Source organism: Magnolia sinica, chromosome 12, assembly GCF_029962835.1.
Source record: "Magnolia sinica isolate HGM2019 chromosome 12, MsV1, whole genome shotgun sequence".
Lineage (NCBI taxonomy): Eukaryota > Viridiplantae > Streptophyta > Magnoliopsida > Magnoliales > Magnoliaceae > Magnolia > Magnolia sinica.
Genome location: NC_080584.1, coordinates 68,624,594 through 68,643,898, shown reverse-complemented (window position 1 = coordinate 68,643,898; position 19,305 = coordinate 68,624,594). Strand labels below are relative to the sequence as shown.

The window sequence follows — 19,305 nt, the reverse complement described above, 5'->3', positions numbered from 1 at the left end:
CAGAGAATGAGATTTGAATGGCTATTCTTGCAAGCAGCCTTTGGCATTATTCCTTGAAGTTTTATCATGACAACTTTTTGGCTCGACAAGACTTATATCACTAATTCTCTTATGCAGAGGATTAGGACCATTTGTTTGTTTAGTAGTAGGTTGAATTTCTAAGTCATTGTAAAGCCCATCAGATTCATTATTAATAGGTGTACCTATGCATTACATTGAAATTTTCTAGTGTTTAAGTTTATATGTATGGATGTAATCTTTTAATGATAATGTATGCACTAAAATATACCGATTGCTCATCATAATGAGATGTGCCTAATGTTTGTCAATTAAAGCCTCCATCTTTTCATCTTTTCGTACAGGGTCCTTGCGCATGCCTTGTTGGTAGGCTCACAAGCCTATTGGCTTTACAAAGCCTTAGAACCGTACACACCACAAAGCTATAAAAATAAAAACCTTTTTTATTTAATTATTATTTTTCCTTGCTTTTCACTTGCTGCACTGTTGCTGCACACACTTGCTGTAATCGGCTACACAATGTGCCTTTTATAGGCTTTTGCACCTAATATGAAATACCTAATATGCCCTCATTCTATACCATTAACTACATTTAATCCATCCGTTTCAAACGTTTGGAAATCCACCAGCCACAACACGTGTAAAATGTGGAAATTCCAATAACCATAACGTGTGCCTGTTTCAAATGCCATGAAATCTGTAGCATCTGAACCGTCCATTTGGTTTGGATGTTTCAACACTCCCCTTCAAACCAAAACAGGCTTCATTCTAAGCATCGATCTTAGTCATCTGAATGTATCAGTCGGTAATCCCTTGGTGAATATGTCCCCAACCTGTTCAGTGGTGTGACAGTACTCCAATTTCACCATTTTCTGCTTTACTTGATCTCTTAAGAAACGATACCTAGTATCAATGTGCTTGCTCCTTTCATGCTGCACCGGATTTTTGGCAAGTTCGATTGCCGACTTGTTATCCACATATATAACGGTGGATTCCTCTTGTGGATGTTTCAGCTCTTTTAGCATGTTCTTCAACCATATTGCTTCACAAACTGTGGACGATGCTGCCACGTCCTCTGCTTCACATGTGGACAAAGCAACAACACTTTGCTTCTTTGAGTTCCATGTGAAAGCAGTTGACCCGAGATAGAATACATATCCAGTGGTGCTTTTCCTTTCATCTTGGTCACCTCCCTAATCACTATCAGAGTATCCATACAAAATTGCCTCATCATCTTATGGATAACAGAGACCGAATGCCATGGTTCCTTTGACATACCTAAGGATTCTTTTTGCAGCTAGCTAGTGTGATTCTTTTGGCGCTTCCATATACCTGCTTAGAAATCTAACACTGTAGACGATATCTGGCCTTGTGATTGTGAGATACCTTAAGCTTCCAATCAAACTCTTGAATAGAGTCGAGTCCACGCTTCTTCCTTCTGCTTCTTTTGTCAGCTTCAGGCCCATTGCTACAGGCGTGTTCACGGCATTACAGTCTGCCAGCTTGAACTTTTTAAGCAACTCTTTGGCATACTTTTTCTCTGATATATAAATGCCGCCAACTTGTTGTTTTACTTCGATGCCCAAGAAGAAGGACATCAATCCACCATCAGTCATCTCGAATTCATTGAACATAGCATGCTTGAATTCTTCAAACATCGATTGACTGTTTTCTATGAACAGCAGATCATCAACATATAGGCATGCTATGAGAATGTCACCATTAGTATTTTTCTTGATGTAGATTGCATGCTCATATGGACATTGGGCGAAGCCGTTCTCTTAAAGATAGTTGTCGATGCGTGCATTCCAGGCACAAGGAGCATGCTTCAACCCATAAAGGGATTTCTTCAGTCGATACACTTTGTGTTCCTCCCCTTGAACAACAAAACCTTCAGGCTGGTCAACATAAACCTCTTCTTCCAGAATTCCATTCAGGAATGCAGATTTCACATCTAGTTGGTAGATCATCGAACTATGATGAGCTGCAAGGGAGATAATCATCCTTACAGTGTCAAGGCGAGCAACAGGAGTGAAGACTTCTTCATAATCCACCCCGTATTTCTGTTTGTAACCCTTTGCTACGAGCCTTGCCTTGTAGCAATCTATTTCACCATTAGCATTTTGCTTGATCTTGTACACCCATTTGACGACAATAGTTCTTTGGCCTTGAGGAAGTAAAGTCAGATCCCATGTATTGTTCTTCTCAATGGCCCAGATCTCCTCTTCCATAGCCGTCCTCCAGCATTCTTCTTCTACGGCCTCCTCAAATGTAAGAGGCTCGTGGTCCGCATACAAGCAAAACAAATTTACTTCATCAGTTTCGGAGTAGATATCGTTTAAGCTCCTCATTTTGATAGGAGTCAAGGGTGAAGGAGAACTGGAAGATGACGTGCTGGCTGAATTTTGATTTGATGGAATACTTCCAGAGGAGATGGAACGTATCGCTGGACTTCTGTATGCAGGCGTTTCAGCGGAAGAGGGTGTTGCAAGTGTTTGCTCCTGGTTCTTATGCTTCTCTTCTTCATGTTCTTCAACCATGACTTGATTTTCTTTGGCTGAATCTTCCTCATTCCATTTCCAGGCATCTTCCTCATAGAATATTACATCTCTACTCACCACCACTTCATTGGTTAGTGGGTTGTAGAGCTTGTACGCTTTTGATACTTCACTATGGCCGATGAAGATGCACTTCTCGCCACGATCATCATGCTTTTTCCTTCTCGTTTCTGAAACTTGAGCGTGGGCGACACACCCAAAGATCCTTAGGTGCGCTACGCACAGTTTGTAGCTACTCCGTGCCTCCTGTGGTGTCATGTTTCTTACTCTCTTAGTTGGACACCGATTAAGCAAGTAGGCAGTACATGCAACTGCTTCTGCCCAGAAGCTCTTTAGCAGGCCTTTCTCTTTGAGCATGGTTCTTGTCATATCGAGGATGGTGCGGTTCTTTCGTTCCGCAATGCCATTCTTCTATGGCGAGTAGGCTGTAGTGTGTTGTTACTTGTGCCTTGTTCCCTGCAATACTCTCGAAAGGCATTTGAGGTGTACTCTCCACCTCTGTCAGATCTAAGGGTTTTGATTTTAAGACCACTTTCTTTTTCAACAAGGGCCTTAAAATTTTTTTAAATAGTAAAAGCAGCAGACTTTTCTTTGATTACATATACCCACAATTTTCTACTGAAATCGTCAATGAAGGTAATAAAGTATTTATTACCTTCAAGAGAGATTGGATCCAATGGTCCATAGATGTCAGTGTGAACCAACGGCAATGGTTCTCTTGTTCTTCAGGATACTCTACTCGGAAAGAAGTTCCTTTGTTGCTTGTCGAGCGTGCACGCCTCACACACATGTTCTGGAGCTTCAATAGCTAGCAAGCCATGCACCATACTCGATGAGGATAAGAGTTTAAGGTCACTGAAATCGAGATGCCCAAAGCGAAGATGCCATCTCCATGAATCATTCTTCACGAGTCCATAGAGACACTTCTCAGCCTTTATGTTAATATGGAGTGGAAACATGCGATTCTTTGTCATATGGACTTGAGCCATAAGTCTCCCATGTCCATCTCTTATAGAGAGAGAGAATGGTTTTCCATGTGTATGACATACCCCTTCTCAAGGAGTTGGCCGATACTGAGGATGTTACTTTTCATGTTTGCTACGTAATACACATTGGAGATAAAATTCGGCATACCATTCTTCTGATAGATTTTAACTTTTCCTTTACCTTTCACAAGAACTTTTGATGTGTCTCCTAGAGTCATATTGCCATGATCATTTTCCACTAGTTCCATGAACAATTCCTTCTTTCCACACATGTGGTTACTCGCACCAGAGTCGAGATACCACACGTCATGTTGGTCACATGCTTCTTCTTGTGTAAGAAGAAGTGTGGAGTCTTCTTTTTCATGATTTGATGCTTCTGCATAATTAGAATGCTCATCTTGATCTACTGGTTTGCTCCAACAGTCTGAAGCATAATAGCCGAACTTGTTGCAATTGTAACATTGAATATTTTTTATGTTTCCACGACCACACATGGAACAACCTCTACCATTTCCTCTTCTACGGAAATTGATAGTCTTTTGTTGATTTTTTGATTGGTTTGGATAATATCCACGCCCTCTGTCTCTTGCACGATTACTAGTGCCACGGCCCCCTCGTTGTGTATGACCATTCTTTTGTTCATTTAGAGTTAACTTAGACTCTAAGGCATGTTCAAGCATTGAACCTGCATTCTTTTGCATTCGTTGCTCATGTACTTGCAACAGGCCCATCAATTCTTCAATGGATAGATTTTCTTAGTCCTTTGATTCTTCTATGGCAACAACCACATGTTCAAATTTGGTTGGAAGGATCGAAGTACTTTTTCAACAACCCGTACATCTTCGATCTTTTCACCATTTCTTTTCAAGTTGTTAACAATAACAAGTAATCTTGAAAAAAAATCAGAAATGGTCTCACCTTCCTTCATGTGTGAGGTCTTGAATTCGGCTCTAAAAGTTTGGAGATGAACCTTCTTCACACGATCAACTCCTTTGAAGATTGTGCTAAGAATCTCTCATGCTTGCTTGCATGTTGTCGCTTCAGCTATCCGTTCAAAGGTGGACTCATCTAACCCTTGATAGACAAGAAACAGAGCCTTCTTGTCCTTCTTTCTTTGATCTTTGAGGACCGCCCTTTGATCAGCGGTGTAGAGAACTTCTTCTTCCATTGTTGGTTCTACATACCCATCGGTAACAATCTCCCATATATCTTGCGACCCGAATAGTGCTTTCATCTGGATGCACCAGTTTTCATAGTTATCCTTGGATAGCTTTGGAATCTGTGGCTGGATCGAGGACGCCATCACTTCTTCACACCACGGATCAACAACGCCTTTTTCTTGGCGTAGCAGTGGCAACACTTTGATCACACGATCTGAACCTTCAAATGATACTTGGTCCCACATGATCGTCTTGCTTTGATACCAGTTTGTTGGCTTTACAAAGCCTTAGAACCGTACACACCACAAAGCTATAAAAATAAAAACCTTTTTTATTTAATTATTTTTTTCCTTGCTTTTCACTTGCTGCACTCTGCTGCACACACTTGCTGTAATCGGCTACACAATGTGCCTTTTATAGGCTTTTGCACATAATGTGAAATACCTAATATGCCCTCATTCTATACCATTGACTACATTTAATCCATCAGTTTCAAACGTTTGGAAATCCACCAGCCACAACACGTGCAAAATGTGGAAATTCAATAACCATAACGTGTGGCTGTTTCAAATGCCATGAAAACTGTAGCATCTGAGCCGTCCATTTGGTTTGGACGTTTCAACAAAACCTGCCAATCTGCTCTATTAGTCCTTTCTGGGTCAAGCTAAGGACCATTTTTATTCAATCCATCTTGATTTTTAAGGCCTTCTGGATCAATCGGAGATGGTTTTATCTGAGTGATGTGCGTTTTGAGTCTCCAAGAAGTCTAGACAGTTTGATCAAGATTGGATTAGTTGAGCCCCTAATCCGTCAATCTAGTTCATTACTTATTTCCGTGACTAGGCAAAAGCTTATTCTACCTAACTCGCATAGTCAGGCCAAGGATCATTTCTAATCAATTCATCTGAATTTTTAAGGCCTTCTGGATCAATTGGAGATGGTTTTATCAAAGAGATGTGCGTTTCGAGTCTCCGAGAAGTCCAAACAATTTGATCAAGATTGGATTGGTTGAGCCCCTGATCTGCAATATAGTATGTTGGTTATTTTTCATGACCGGGCAAAATATTATTCTACCTGACTTGCATGGTTTGAAAATGAGTTATGAATCTTCCACTGATGTCTTTATCAAAGTCAGGCTAAAAGCCAAAGAATAGTTTTAATCTTTTTTTGGGTGGGGTGTCTATAGATATTAAAGCATAATAATAAATAATAATAAATAGATAAAATCTTATCATAAAGAAAATATGTATTAGATCTACTCAAGGAGACAAGAATATTAGCTGTAAAGCTTGTCAATACTCCAAACAGCTCTAATGTTCAACTTTAAGAAGAAATGAGAAAGTTAATAGAAGACATTGAAGAAAATATCAAAGACTGGTTGGATGACTCATATATCTCGCTATTACTTTTCCAAACCTTACTTAAGCCATTTTCTTGGTTAGTCTATTCATGCACAAGCCATCATTCCTCTATATGGAAGACATAAATCAACTCCTCCGATATCTAAAGAGTTCTCCTTAAAAATGAGTACTAATAAAGTATAATAGGAATTTAAAGATTACAAGCAATTCAGATACTAATTGGGCAAGTTGTCCTCTCGATAGAAGGTCTAAAATTAGCATCCATACATTTGTTGGTCGTAACTTAGTTACATAAAAGAGTAAAAAACAAAGTATTGTTTCACGATCTAGTGTAGAAGTAGAAAATAGAGTTGGAGTCTCTACTAATATGAGCTAGTCTCGATAAAGGCTCTCCTTAAAAATATGAGGTTTCATGATGGAAATCTTATTGATCTATTTTGTGACAATTAGTTGGTTATTCATATTATATCTAATCTTGTGTTGCATTCGAGAATAAAGCACATTTAAGTAGATATTGGTACTTTATTAGAGAGAAGGTCCAAGCTAAGGTGATTTATGCTCCATTTGTATGAACTGATCAGGACGAATTAACCGATTGTCTAACAAAAGTTGTTGGAAAAGTAAGGTTATTTACACAATTCATTGTGCAAGTTGGGCATGCTCAATGTCTCAAACCTAACTTGGGAAGGAATGTTGGAGATTAATCAGGATTCTCTTCTCTAAGATGTAGTTAAGTTTATTTAGAACTTGTAAATGGTTATGCCATACACAACCTCCACACGCAACACCAATCATTTCAATGTGTGTATAACTCTTCCCATCTCCAAAATAAATAAATAAATAAATAATTAATAAAAAAATCAATAAGAAATTTAAAATTCCACCCTTTTTTTTTTCCTTAGGCCGCCACCTTTTGTGAAAAAGAAAGTAAGAAATGAAATAAAAAGGTTTGTTGATTTTATCCATCGTGGTCCCAGCCAAGGTCAAGCATAGCATTTTCTTTTAGGATGCTTAAACATCGACTTGCCTCACCCAATCCAGCATTGATAGCCCCACATAAAGGATATGTGATAGATACTAACGATATTTTGGAAATATTGTGATATTTCCATAGAAAATTGATAAAAAGTTATTGTCACTAAATATCTCAAGACTTTAAAGTCTCTCATTTTCTTTATTTTTTAGTATTTTGTGGTCTTAATGCAAGAAAAAGAAAAACTGAAAGTGAAAATAATTTTGTCATACCTATATATTTAAATTTATTTATTTAATAAGAATATTTAATTATTACTGGGATTTTTCTCATAACATTTCAACAAAAAACAAAAACAAGTTTTGAAATCACCGAAGAAATTTTCAGGCCAAAATTTTGCAGAGAAGGAGATTTGCCACCATTGCTGAAGGATGCAAGGTACGAAGCACCCTCCAGCCCAACATATTTAACAACCTTGTGTTGAGTATTTTCATGGACCAGCTTATTATTATGGCATTGATATTCCAATGTCATTTTCTTAAATGGCGCCAATGCTTAATTGAATACAGGGCATGGTAGGGCACATTGTGGATGGAGCAATCTTAAACATCTGATTTTTCTCATTAATCTTGGACAATTGATCATTTTATTTTTAACAAACTACATGATAGCCGCTAATTAGGATTGCTTGATCAATGATTATGGTCCACCTACAGCCCTAAGGACGGACTACAAAAATTCTTAGAAAATGGTGGTGAAAGTAGACAATTGTGTTTATCCATATTAGACGCATACCTTTTCTTTGTCCCTTCATCCTTAGACTGTGGTAGATACAAAGTCCCAAGAGGACAACTCCTACCACTGTTCCAACGCTACTGAAGATTGCAACCCTCCTGTTGTTCCCATTTCCTGATTGAAAAATCAATGCATTAACTTGTTGAAGAAGAAGAATCTACAGAGATTACAGAGATATACATATGGGCTGGAATGGATGTGATCCTATCACACAGAATCTGCAGATGAGCTGGTTGGATTCAGACCCGTTCCTTCAACATAACTTTAATAATCTATGGATAAGTAAGCATGCTTTGTAAGAGAATGTAAAAGGGAAAAAAATTTGTGAATCAATCTAATAATTTATGTTGGATTAAAATTCCATTAGCATCTGAAGACTTGCTTGAGTTTGGTGTTTTAATTTATTTATTTTTCCATGTTCATAGAGAAGGAAATAAGATGGTGGACAGTTTGGCAGATGACAAGTGACAACTCTTTTATTTATTTTTATTTTTTTAATGGCAGAGGAATTTTTTTTACCTAAGATGTTGATTTTGTTTAACCATGGTGTATTAAGGGCTTATCCATTTCTAGCGGTTGTTTTGGGGTAACGTACACGCCTCACACCTGGTGATTGTAACTTTCTGATTAATTAACAAAACAAGGTGATGCTGGCCATGCTGTGAAGAAATCAAAGCCATCAACAATCGCAGACACTAAAATTACTGTTTCTGACTAGTCCAGATTTGAAGTGGAAAGTGATTCTAAATTTTTTGTTAATGGGACCTTGCAGGTGGAGAAGGGCCATGGACTACCTGGAACTAGTGGATTGAGATTAGGAGTCTTATTAAATCTTTGAATGCCTGGGCAAAAGATTATTCTACCTGACTCGCATGGTTTGAAAATGAGTTATGAATCTTCCATAGATGTCTTTATCGAAGCCAGGCTAAAAGCCAAAAAATTCTCTGCCCTTCCTCACAATAGTCCGCCTCCCGGTCCTTTTTTCTGAGAGGAGGCCCGAAGTCAGATCTGGTGTGTTCATATATGAAATCTTTCGTTTTTGAAAAAAATAAAATAAAATTTCTTTGAATGCCTCCATTCATCACGGCTGAAACCTTCTTCTTTTTTTTTTTCCCTTTTTCTTTTTCTTTCTTTTTTTTTTTCCCCTTTTTTTTCCTTCTTTTCTTTTTCTTTTTTTTTTTTTTTTTTTCAGGAAAAATGAGTAAAACCCTTTATTGAATGAGAATATTGACATCCTTTGGGGTGGGACCCCACAAAAAACCCGGGGACCCACCTATCATAAGAGCTCATATACAAAGAAACATCACTCTAAAAGAAACAAAACATCAACACTCACCCCTCCCACTGATCTTCTTTGAGCATCCCTACTCCTGAAGTGTCAAGGACTAAGGAACCCCTAATAAGCCTAGGAAGATATGACCGGCTAAGATGGATCCTGTTATCACATCTGGCACCACTACAAGAAAAGGGGGTTTTAGCCTCGGTTCAAAACTGTGGCTAAAAAGGTTAAAAACTGAGGCTAAAGCCTTTAGCCTCAGTTTTGCCTCAGTTATCTAAACCGAGGTTGAAACCCCTGTGGCTAAAGGCTTTAGCCTCAGTTTTAGCAACCGAGGCTAAAATGACATTTATAGCCTCGGTTCTTCAAGTGAGGCTAAAAACCTTTTAGCTTCAATTTTCTTGAAACGAGGCTAAATCAAAATTTTAGCCTCCATTATTTTCAACTGAGACTAAATCCAAATTTTAGCCTCAATTGCCTCAAACCGAAGCTAAATCTATTTTTAACCTCGGTTCTCAACAACCGAGGCTAAAGTCTTTAGCCACGGGAATTTCAGCCTTGGTTCTCAACAACCGAGGCTAAATCCAAGCCTCGGTTACAAATTGAGGCTAAAAATATTTAATTTAAGAAATATTTATTTAAACTACTAATCCATTGTTCAATCCACTCATGAAACAATCAATCATGAAAGCCATAATACCAACAAAATAGTTAACAACAGTCTACTTAAAGTTTTCAAAACAAACACAAGCAAACTGTTACACAACATTAGGTTCCACAAATATTTATATTCTTATCTCTTCTATAATCTCTTTTTCTTTTTCTTTGACTTTTCCTGTATCTGTTTTGAATCATCCGGTCTTTTATTGACATTTCTTTCATCTAGAAGCTCTTGTAAAAGGGTTTCTATAGCAACATCAGATTTCTCTTGGGCATCTTTACCTGCTAGATCCTCCAAATGTTCCTGCCAAAGGAAGATAAACACCAACAACATTTAAACTCAACCTCAATGAAGTGATTAAAATAAATCAATACAGACCTACAAGAACTTCTTCACTAGGAATAACATAATTTCCTGGTAATCAATGGCAGAGATGGCCTCAAGCTCACGTTCCAACTGCTGCATGGCAGCAAGCTTCTGCATAATCATTGCATCATAGCTACCCATCTGCAGGACAGCAACCTACTAATGAGACATCAGTACAATGCCATTTCTGTATTAAATATTCAACTAGAAAAAACTAACCTCCGTATATGAAGGCTACTTTTGATTTTCGATTACGTCTAATACAACATTAGGCTGCGGCAACCCAAGAGTTTAGCACTTTCTTCTCTGCATTTGTTATCTGCACTGCTTAAATAGCAAGTGAAAAGTTGTGATCTGAATATTTCAAAGATAATGATGTGAAACAGATAAAAGGGCATCCATCTCCCCATAAATCAATAATATTATTGGAAAGTAGATATCTTTCAGATTACCTTTGCTCAAGATGCATCAACAATTGTATGAGATGGTGACAAAGTGCAGGCAGAACAGATGCTGGATTCTTTTCAGACAATCTGCCAGCAACTGATATAGCAAACTCTCGAACATCAAAATCCTATGACATGGAAAAGAAGAAAAAAAAAGAAAGAAAAAAGATAGTGAACATGCCCCTACGTTCATAAACATTTTTCAAATAAAGATAACAGTTCAAATGCTCATAGAAGAGCCATTGGCAGGTTGTGCCAAAAATTATACCTCATCATTTAGAGCAACAAAGATAGCACTCAAACTATCAGCCTGTGCCAAAAATTCATCGAAACCTCCATTTCCATGCAGAGATAGAAAGACTGACTGACGAACACTAACATCAGCATCTGCAATGGCAGCAATTAGAAGTTTCTCCACAATCTGCAGAAAGCTCAGAGTTAATGATCAAGATGTACAAGCAAGACCATTTTGCAAATACATATTTGATTCATAGAAGAACCTAAATAGAAGCATAAAAATTTACTTCACATAATCTTGCAAAGTTTTCATGACTTCAAAAAAAAATCGAGATAAAAATATCACTCTGAAAAGCACGGAAGGCTGAGACATAACCGTGAAATTACAACCACACATTGCCTGAAGAAAATTTGAAACCTTAAAGTAGTAACAACTGGACAATGTTTCAGGTAAATTTATTGAAATAAATGGTACATTAAAAAAGGTGGATGATGTTACCTTATAATTCTACAAAACTCCCACTTGTTTCTTGTTTTCACAGGTTTCTTTGGAATGTCCCGAAGTTAAAAGGACTTGACATGATCAATGGAGTTGTATCCATGTGTTCTGACATATTTGCCATCATATTAGACTGCCACCAAATGTTTACTACAATGGTCAAATCATCACTATCCACTTGATGGAACCTGTTGCACACAATATTTCAAGATTCCTTCAGTGAATTAATTTAGCAGAAATAGAAATGAGCTAATCACTAAAATTAATATATGCCATGGTCAGACCAGGAAAGGCTTATTCTGCTGGGAGAACCCTGAGATAAACAAAAGTTGCCTAAGGGGCTGCACTTGCGTATCTTTGAGAGATTATTTCTGTAAAAATGAATTGCCTATGCTAGACGTGCAATGGGCTTTTTTTTTTGGAAAATTGCAATGGACATTATGTTAACCTCTTTGAGATACCAAATTACATATAAAGTCTAGCAACCATATGTGGTCCGCTTGGTGCCTATGGGATTTGACTTAATCCCCAATTAACCAATAGAAATCCACTTCCTAATCCAACACCTTATAAAAAGGTAAAAAAAAAAAAATTAAAAAAAAAAACCCATTAAAACTAACAACCAATAGAAACAGAAACTACAGACCTAACCAAAGCAAAACAGCAACTAACAGCTATTCTTTGTTTCCAGAACTCTAGAAGTGCAAGTCAATCACTCCTCATAAAAAAGGATGGAGTTTGTGCTTGGAATAACCACATAATATATATCAGCTGAAACGATGGTATCATATTCATATCGGCCTGATACAATACACAATATGATTCTGTATTGCCCTGTCCCCACAAAAATGGCCTCTAACAGGACATATCTGGCCAGATCATCGATACTGCCATAAAGATCCAGATTTGATTTTTTTTTCCTACTCAATTTTAAAGAACCCAGTGCGTAAGTATGTATGTATGTGTATGTGTGTGTGTGTGTATATATATATATATATATATATAGTACTATGAGGTCGAGCTGTGTGGACCCCACTGTGATGTGTGTCAAACATCAACACCGTGCATTTGATGGGTTCCCTTAAGGTTATGGGATATCCCAAAAATCAGTTGTATACGGAATTCATGGGGGCCATACCATCTAAAACCATGTGAAGACATGCCTAAAACATCTAAAAGCACTTGATGGAGCCCACCTTAGATTTGGATGCGACTGAAACTTGGTCTGACACCTCATCCAAGTAGGACACACACAATGGATGGGCGGGATTTGTAAACCACATCTCAAAAGGCCCAATAAATGATTATGAATGTTTTAATGGAGGGTAACCCCTCTCAACTGTTGTATGTGGTATGATTTTTGTCTTATGACATCCAAGAATAAAAAGTCTGAGGAACTTACTGGTTTATCCTCTATGTGATCACCATTGGGTTTTTTTAGCAAGCACCTGACCTCTTGGAAGTGGAGCACCTGTTAAAACATTCCTGTCAGCAAGAGCTGGCAGAACAGTATCATTAAAGAGTTAATAATCAAAACACTGGCAGAACCACGAATCATGAACAACTCCATGGTTTATAAGATCAGTAAAAAACAGACAATTACTACAATTTTAATATTTTTGTTGTTGCATAAGTGGACCAGCAGAAGTGGATGAAAGCTGCAAAAAAGTTGTGGGCCAGCAGAAGTGGATGGAAAACAAGTGAACTTGCTTTGAGCAGTACTGAGGACTGCCTCTGCAGACTAAATAACTAAAATCAGCATCACTAATCATGAAAATTCAAACAGTCAAACTTATATCTCCTAGATTTTTGTGTGCACAAACAGATAGACATGAATAAAGAATGAACAATTAATATTAATAATTGGGGGTTGTTTTTTCAATCCCTAAAATGTCAAATCAATGTGTTCCTTGGAAGTTAAAAGACCTCAACATGGCTGTGTTGGGTGTCAATAGAATCAATATCAAAGCAGAAATTATATGGAATTCCATGACATGATTGGGGTTTTCATCACACCCGAGGTTGGGCCAAAAGGAAAAATAACAAAATTGAAGCACAAAAGATGTTTTACTGGTGCATAGTTTAGGACAGGAATCATCTGAGTAGCCTTACCAATCCGGTGAATATAAGCTACTGCTGATTCAGGGAAATCGTAACTTATTATGCAGTTGATGCCCCTAAAGTCCATACCCCGAGCAACAACATATGTAGCAATTAAAACCCACGTCTTACCAAATTGAATGCTCATCAACATGTGATTTATATGCCAGAGCCCTAGAATATGTATAGCTTAGCCTGCCAGACAAACAGACTACAAGATCTGCATCATGATCTTCAAGCCATAACTTCAATTGCCACAGTAAAAAAATGAAAATCAAACAAAAACCTGCTTTACTTATAAACAAAAAGCAAGAGCAGGGAATCACCTGTTTTTGAAAAATAAGAACTTGAAAAGAATCAAGAATTCTGCTTTGTTTCCCATGTGTGTGGAATTGTACTATGTGTGTGAGCATGCACACACTAGTAAATTGCATGTGCATCACACATGGGAATGCCTAAACATTTTTCCTACATAACTACAAAAGACAGAAAGACAGTGATTTACTTACAAGAATCCAACAGCAATTTGGTTCTCATAGTTCAAACCATCAGACATTCCTAGATTTCCAAGTTTATTAGCAAACAAAGCATGAAGCAAAAAAGTATGGCCCACCTTTTTCCAATCTGCAACCCTCATTTTAAGACAGCCCTTGGATTCTTTTGCATGTCAAACACATAAATACACATAAAATACGACTTGACCTGAAAAAGAAAGGACCAACTATTCAATGATGGTGAACTACAAACTCATGAAATGTAATAAAACATAAATATATATATATAAAAGACAACACATAAATGAATCTCAGCAAAAAACTACCTATTGATTCTTCGGAACCTTCGACTGAGGTCCCTCAGCCTCAGGTCTATCCCTAGGAGTGGATACTGAGTCAGCCTCTACATTTAGTACATTGCCCGAAGTTTGGTCTGTTGCAACCAATGAGTTCATATTATCTCTCATTCGTGCCATCATCGGCTCTGTTATTCGCTCTGTCATCCGTTGCTCCATCTGCTCCGTTATTCGCTCTGTCATCCGTTGCTCCATTTGCTCTAGATGCTTAGCCATCTGTTCTTTCATCCGCTCCTCCACTAGTTGCTCTACCCGCTCATTCATGTGTCGTCGCAACTCATCAGTCTCCCTCCTGAGTTCTGCAATGGTATTTCTTGTGCCCCATAACGTGGAAGCTGTGGGACCTAACCCCATCATGCGGACCCGACCCAGATGCTCTGGTCCCAATATCTGGGATAAGAGATCGTCTCGGGTAGTGCTACTCTGAGAGGACTCAGCAGTCTGAGTTGCCCGTAACTCCTCAATCATTTCCTATAGTGTAGAAAAACATTAAATAAGTTGTTCAATATCATTACTTAATGAAAAATATTGGCTAAGATGTCAATGATTGATAAATTTCTACATACAATAACATGAGCCGACTCTTCGTTCACAACACTCCCATCTTTCTTCCGATGGGTCGTTATGAACAACGTTGCCCGATCAGGAGACTCTCCACCAAGATTCTTTGCCCGCTTTTTCCATGTAAAAACAAATGAGTTGATAACAATCATATTAAAACAGAATGATGGCATTTCAAGTTTAGAAATCAAAGAAGAATTTACCTCTTCTTCACGCACTTGAGCAAAGCTCCTTGAGCCGGCAGTGTGGGCCATACGATGCTTGCTGCGGTTGATTTTATTCCTTTGATACATCTTCATTTCACAGAAGAGAAGGCTTTGTCATGTTCAGGTTCCATAGGCTACACCATACCATCCTGGGATTCACATAAGAGATGGGGCATGGTTTTTCCTTGGCCAAAATTACTTTTCAAGTTGGCTGAGACAGGGCATTGCTTTTGTCCCTACACTTTTTTAGTGGTTGGAGAAGATAAGCCATGACTTCTATAGCTAGACTTGATCCTGCTACTATCTTATATTCTAGTATAAATTTATTTGTAATTTCCATTTTCTATCTTGTATCTTATGCTTGAGGCAAAGTTAATCATGTGTGTGAATGCAAACGAAAATTTTAATTGTTTTGAATTATCATCTGCATGCCAAGTGAATAATAGATTACTAACATAGTAACACCATTGTTACACATCTGACCATCCGCCGAACAATTTTGATCAATGTGTATTCTCAATCAACACTCAACCACCCACAAGAACATAATAAAATTTCTTTTGATCTCTGAATTCCAAAATATATGAGATTACTAAAATTCATGTTTTTTGAAAGATTACTAAAATTCACATGAAATGCTTAGAAGCAGAAACAGGTAAAAGGATGAAGGTCAATGTACCTTGAAGTGAACCCTCAGATCCGATCCCCTGGCCTTGCAGGCTGAGAAAGCAAACACAACAAAAACAGATTAGAAAACAAATTTCTGAAACCAAAACTTCCTACACGCTTTTGACCTTTCAAGCCTAATCCAAATGACCATGAACCCTGAACCATGAGGAGGTAGAAATGAAAAGAATTGAGCTTTTGTATTGCAGTGTCTATAATAATAACATTTATCCTTTCATATTTACCTATTAATTTGCAAATAAAACTATATTGTACATGCACATTGTATGTACTGCAGCAACCCACATACCCTAGCATACCATGTATTGTAAGAAGGAGCTTAATACAAAAATGTATGGATTTCCATGTCATATTAGACCTCTGACACAACACTCCACCTAAAACAACAAAGATCTCAATTTGATCATTCTCTTTCCAAGGATTATAAAGATCTCAATTTGTTCAGCATCAAACTCATTAATGAAGGGGCTCATTACACTTTTTTTTTTTTTGAACAAGATCCATTACAAATCAGTTTTTCCCAATGTGTCTTTCCATTCCACAAAAGTTCAATGGAAACTATCAGATTAATCCCATTTCAAAGCATATAAATTGCCATGGTTCAAATCTTCTTTGAACAAGAAATCTGGATAACCTTCTCTTCAATACTACTACATCTATCAAGAAATGATTTTTTTTTTTTATATATATATTTATTTTTCTTCTTTTTCTTAGAAACTTTTTTTCAGGAATGAAGTATTTACTCAAAAAAAAAAGGAAAACAGCATCAAGGAAGCAGGACAGAATTCTCAATGTAGAGACTAACAAGGATCACCCTCCCTAGCCAGGGAGACCACAACAATGCTACCATCGCTGCAAAAACAGACAATCTATATGTTTATCAAGGAGGCTTTCTAGAGGGCAGTTTTTGTCAAAAACGAAGACAGGCAAGGCTTCTACTTCACAAGAGGTAGCCCATCGCAAAACCTTTGATAATTCCCTCCCCACAGTCAAGGAGCCTAGAAAGTCCCTCACAAAAATCCTCAAACCTTCAGAAAGTGGCCTTTACGGAAATCATCTCTTCCATTAGGCAGTAGAGATGCTTTGACAATCATGCCTTTCTCATCTCCAAACACCCCATCAACACCACAAAGAACAGTGATCTAACAAAAATAAGCCATCAAAATTCAGCTTCCAAACTCCTGCTGTACAAGTCCAAGCATGTGTACATGAGGCTCTGAAGCTTTATTACCTGCGACTTATATTCCAATGTCTGAGAAAATCAAAAAGCCTTGACCCCACAAAGATACGAGTATGGTGGAGCCCACATGATGATACTAAAATTTAAAAATTCAACAACTTCGTCAATGGAATTCATCACATTCTAAAAATCTGACTGTTCTTTTGTTTTCTACCTTTATAGCAGGTCATTCCAATATGTGGCACTAGAATGGATATATATTAAGCTCCTTCTTACAATACATGGTATGCTAGGGTATGTGGGTTGCTGCAGTACTTACAATGTGCATGTACAATATAGTTTTATTTGCAAATTAATAGGTAAATATGAAAGGATAAATGTTATTATTATTGTATTATTAAGTTTGGCCCAGAAAAATGGAAAACAATCAAAATCAGCTTTAAAATATCTGTCCAATTTCTGCTATGAGACAATGTGAACATAAACCATGGTAGAGATAGCATTTTACAGAAATTCTGCAGCAACCAGTATGAGGGATTTTTCTTTTAATTTATTTATTTATTTTTTTGCATATGTCTAAAATCTCATTCCTAGAATAAATATCCATCAGAAATACGCACATATAAAAATGCACTACATTCTACCATATTAGACTTATCTGGCATAGAAAATGCGCCGCTGGACATAACTTTTTTTTAGATATACTTTTAGATAAATCTCTAAAATCTAAATACAAAAACCTAAATTACAACTTAAATCAGTAAGAATCGAAACAAAATCCAATGAAATCTCTAAGAATAAAGAGACATAAGTTAGATCAAGATCAAAACAAATCAAGCACCAGAAATCAAGAAAAAATTACAAAAACCAAACCCTATCCATGTTTTTGCAATCGGTGAGGAGCTGCAATCGTTGTATATGCCCCTTGTTTTTCTAGCCTGCACGGAAATCGGCAATGGAGGAGCAGATTTCGCACCAGAAAACAGGGTTTTGCTCTCAGATCGAACACCAAACCCTAATCGCTGATATTGCAATGTAGAAACTGCTCAAATCCAGCAAATGAGCTAGAAACGACAGGATTTTCCACTTCTTGAGCAAGATTTCAGTGAAATCAGCAAAAAAAACTCCTCAAATCGAACCAAAAAACGTGGAAATTGGATTTTGAATGGCCAAATGGGGAAAACGCACGAAAATGAGAGATTTCTGCCCCGATTTCTGATTTTCGAGAGAATTTAAGTTGAGAAATCAGTAGAGAAAAAAACAGAGAGAGAGAATGAGTACCTGAAATCGGCGAAGAGATTGCTGGTGTGGAGGACAGAATTTCCTTTCGGAGCTGAGGGATCTTGAGAGAGAGCTGAGGGAGTATGAAATGATCTGATTTTGAGAGAGAGCTGAGGGAGCTTAGGGATTTTGAGAAAGAGCCGAGGGAATTTTTTTTTATAGCTCATCTCATGTAAAGCTCAGATCTCAAACACGTGTTACAACTATGCGGTTCGTAAGCCCACATGTATGTGAAGCCTTGCCTATCTACACGCCAACATGGAACACATTGGAGAGATCCGAGCCTTTCATCAGGTGGGCCAAGCTGTTTAGATGCTAACTACTAAACATTTAACTACTAGGTGACAACTAGACGGTTGAGAAGAAAATGGTACTAAGCTGTAGAAATTTAACTATCAGATCTGATGGTTTGGATTATCTAACAAGTTTGATTTTTTCTAGCTGTGATCCATCCGCAGCAGGGTCCATGATTTTTATGGTCCTGATTTTCCTTCATGTAAGCAAGGATCTGAAAGAAAGAACCTTACATTCACACATGCATAACTGGAGTAGATATAACGTTGGAGTATAGCAATTTTGTAGCTGTCCATTGTTCATCCCATTGCTTGTAAGATGTGACCCACCTGAGTAGTGAAACAGCCTGGTTTGTAGGCCTTAAGATCTAAACAGTGAGGCCCACCTGATGGAAAGTTGTATCTCTCACAGGTGTGCCATGATTACGTGGGCCACATGCTTTGGAAAAAGAGAATCTCTCTGTGTGTGTATCAATGACTGCTAATACGTACATGTGGGCCACCTTCTGCTCTAACTGGCCTAATCTGTGTATCAATGACTGTTAATACGTACATGTGGGCCACCTTCTGCTCTAACAGGTAATAATGGTTGTGATTTCTTAAAGATGAATATGGAGTGTACTTTTCACCCACCTGTGAATCAGATAGAGCAATGTCCAGATGGAAAATGGCCCATTCATCAAAAATTAGACCTTTCGCCTCGGTTCTTATGCAACTGTGGGTAAAACGTAGACATTTCGCCTCGGTTCCTATGCAATTGAGGCTAAAAAGTAGACTTTTCGCCTCGGTTCCTAGCAACTGAGGCTAAAAA

At 37.7% G+C, this 19,305-nt stretch overlaps 1 protein-coding gene, 1 long non-coding RNA gene and 1 pseudogene across 4 annotated transcripts; all 3 read right to left on the bottom strand.

Annotated features, from left to right (window-relative positions):
• The window catches only part of LOC131221586 (G-type lectin S-receptor-like serine/threonine-protein kinase B120), a 55,752-nt pseudogene extending 46,885 nt beyond the window's left edge, over window positions 1-8,867 (bottom strand).
• Window positions 8,868-9,937: 1,070 nt separating this feature from the next.
• On the bottom strand, window positions 9,938-11,367 carry LOC131221588 (uncharacterized). Of its 3 annotated transcripts, none has more exons than XR_009159443.1 (5): window positions 11,337-11,367; window positions 10,869-11,021; window positions 10,607-10,728; window positions 10,374-10,478; window positions 9,938-10,295 (listed from the first exon to the last, which is right to left on the bottom strand). It is a non-coding gene; the product is annotated as an uncharacterized LOC131221588 (long non-coding RNA). The 3 variants fall into 3 exon arrangements; XR_009159442.1 differs by lacking the exon at window positions 11,337-11,367 and having other exon boundaries at window positions 9,938-10,091; window positions 10,167-10,295; window positions 10,869-11,328; XR_009159441.1 differs by lacking the exon at window positions 11,337-11,367 and having other exon boundaries at window positions 10,869-11,328.
• A 2,672-nt stretch (window positions 11,368-14,039) lies between these two features.
• On the bottom strand, window positions 14,040-15,128 carry LOC131221587 (uncharacterized). The gene is made up of 4 exons (XM_058216870.1): window positions 15,051-15,128; window positions 14,853-14,960; window positions 14,254-14,757; window positions 14,040-14,132 (listed from the first exon to the last, which is right to left on the bottom strand). Exons 1-3 carry the CDS (start codon window positions 15,099-15,101, stop codon window positions 14,257-14,259), a joined length of 660 nt encoding a protein of 219 aa, XP_058072853.1. The 5' UTR covers window positions 15,102-15,128; the 3' UTR covers window positions 14,040-14,132; window positions 14,254-14,256.
• Window positions 15,129-19,305: the final 4,177 nt, after the last annotated feature.